General features: G+C 36.0%; 1 protein-coding gene across 1 annotated transcript; it reads left to right on the forward strand.

Annotated features, from left to right (window-relative positions):
• Nucleotides 1-516: 516 nt before the first annotated feature.
• Nucleotides 517-2,005, forward strand: LOC110444161 (the record flags this gene model as incomplete). The annotated part of the gene is made up of 3 exons (XM_021488569.1): nt 517-550; nt 908-990; nt 1,246-2,005. A coding segment is annotated over exon 3 (516 nt), but the record flags the coding sequence as incomplete, so codon positions are not given.
• Nucleotides 2,006-2,010: the final 5 nt, after the last annotated feature.

The following is a 2,010-nucleotide window of genomic DNA, read 5'->3' on the forward strand; positions in this document are numbered from 1 at the left end:
GTCCAGGCGGAAAGATTATATGTTACAGGGATGGAGCTCATTTTACCGGTCTTTAACTTAAAAGTGCTATTGACTATTGAAAACGAACCAATCAAAATGTCTTATGTAGGTGACAAGCCAATCGTGTGGGAAGAGCTAGTACTCGGCCTTGACCGATACATGTTTGACGTCATTGCAGAAAATATTGAAAGAGTAGAAAGGGATCTCTATAGGTTTTCGGAAATTACGACTTGGAACGTTTTTTGACTCTTCTTCTTTTTTTGTCGATGCGAGTCGTCTTGATAGAATTAACAATTAAAGTATAGGATTCGGAATAAAACAAGCTTCTCGTGTCCTCCTGCAAGACCTATCCGCTAAACTTTGCCACGGAAAAACACAAAGATTATATTTATCTAAACAAAAATTATCTCATCATTTTAGAATTTTCTTTTTACATTTTTCAATATTTTGTTGGTAATATTTATAATTTGTTATTTATACTCAATTACCATTCCAACATTTATTTGTTTTTTTTCTTTTGTTCCAGGTTGTTTTAAAACATATAAAAGAGGTAAATGTCATCCCAATCACTTATTAGTATATTTCGTAATATATGAATACATGTAAAAATAGGAAATATACATATGTAATTGTATATTGGTTGCTATGTGTTTATGATAGCGCCTGAAAATGTATTTTTTGTTAGAAGTTGGAAATGTTAATATCAAATACAACATATAATACCTTCTTAATAAATATATGCGTCTTAACGAGTTCATTTGATCGGGCAGTGTTATATATAATTTCTGCATGTAAAACAAAATATTCGCCAATCCACCAATAGTGCATACGGTTTCCGGTTAGGGGAAATAAGCCTGCATTGTCCTATTGAAAGATTACCTAATGTCTGACATTCCCGCCATTTCAGTCTCTGAAGGAGATTCATTTCGCCGTGGAGGACATTGGGCGTCCCCGTGAGATATCAGAGGAGGAACGCAAGAAACTCCGAAGGTTTGTCCGATTTATTTCTTCTCTAATTTTGATGTTTTTAAATATTTGCTATTTTATCTCCTCTTGAGGATGAATTAGAAATAGTTTAAAAAAAACACACACCTTCTTAACATTTTAGAAGAACATCGTTTTACATGTTTCCTCAACAGATGAATGTTAAAACAACAGTAAATTGTTATTTTTGGTATTATTTTGTTTTATATTACTGTTGGTCTTTACTTTAAACTTGATTTTTGATATTTTTTTCCATTGTAGAAGTTTGTCGAGCTCCGAAATCGACTTCCTAAAGGAAGACTTTTCAGCGGGCAGACAAAGGGATTCAGGAAAATTTGATTCACCAAAAGCATCGCCACTTACAATCCAAACAGACACAGCCTCACCGAGATATCTTAGAAGTGTTACACACAACGGATCTGGTGATCTCCTTAATCAACCCGCTTGTGACCTTCTACTTGAAATAAACCCTATTACGTCACTTCCGTTACGACAGAAATTCATAATGGCAGACGTGCATTATGAACAGAGTGTTTCAACGAAGTTTCCTGATCCACCGCCTAGTTTTCTTATTTCTCCAAAATCACACTCCAGACAGACGTTAACAGATACGACGTTTTCGTTATACTCCCAAAAGACTTTATCCTCAAAATCACAAGATGCCAATCAACCTTTAAACGTTAATAAGACAAGACTCGCTCCCACTAGTATATCACTGGATACGACCAGAGTGAATTCTTTACACACCGGTTCTCAGAGTAAACTCAATACAAAATCCGTTTCTGCGGGAGGAACTCCCACATACGAATCGGCAAGCCTTCTTTCTTCCATTCCAGTATTAAACAGGGGTACCTCATCTGACACCTCGCTTTCACCTCGTTCCGGAAATTCGTCCAATTCCGGAAGTTATGAACGCCTTACACCTAGATCTGCCAGACGAAAGTTTTTCGAAGATCAAAGTGACTTGCAACCATCTTCTTCAATGTCAGAAAAAAGTCAAAGTTGTGAAGGTATCCAAGAGGATAA

This window comes from Mizuhopecten yessoensis, unplaced genomic scaffold (assembly GCF_002113885.1).
Source record: "Mizuhopecten yessoensis strain PY_sf001 unplaced genomic scaffold, ASM211388v2 hete_36045774, whole genome shotgun sequence".
Taxonomy (NCBI): Eukaryota; Metazoa; Mollusca; class Bivalvia; order Pectinida; family Pectinidae; genus Mizuhopecten; species Mizuhopecten yessoensis.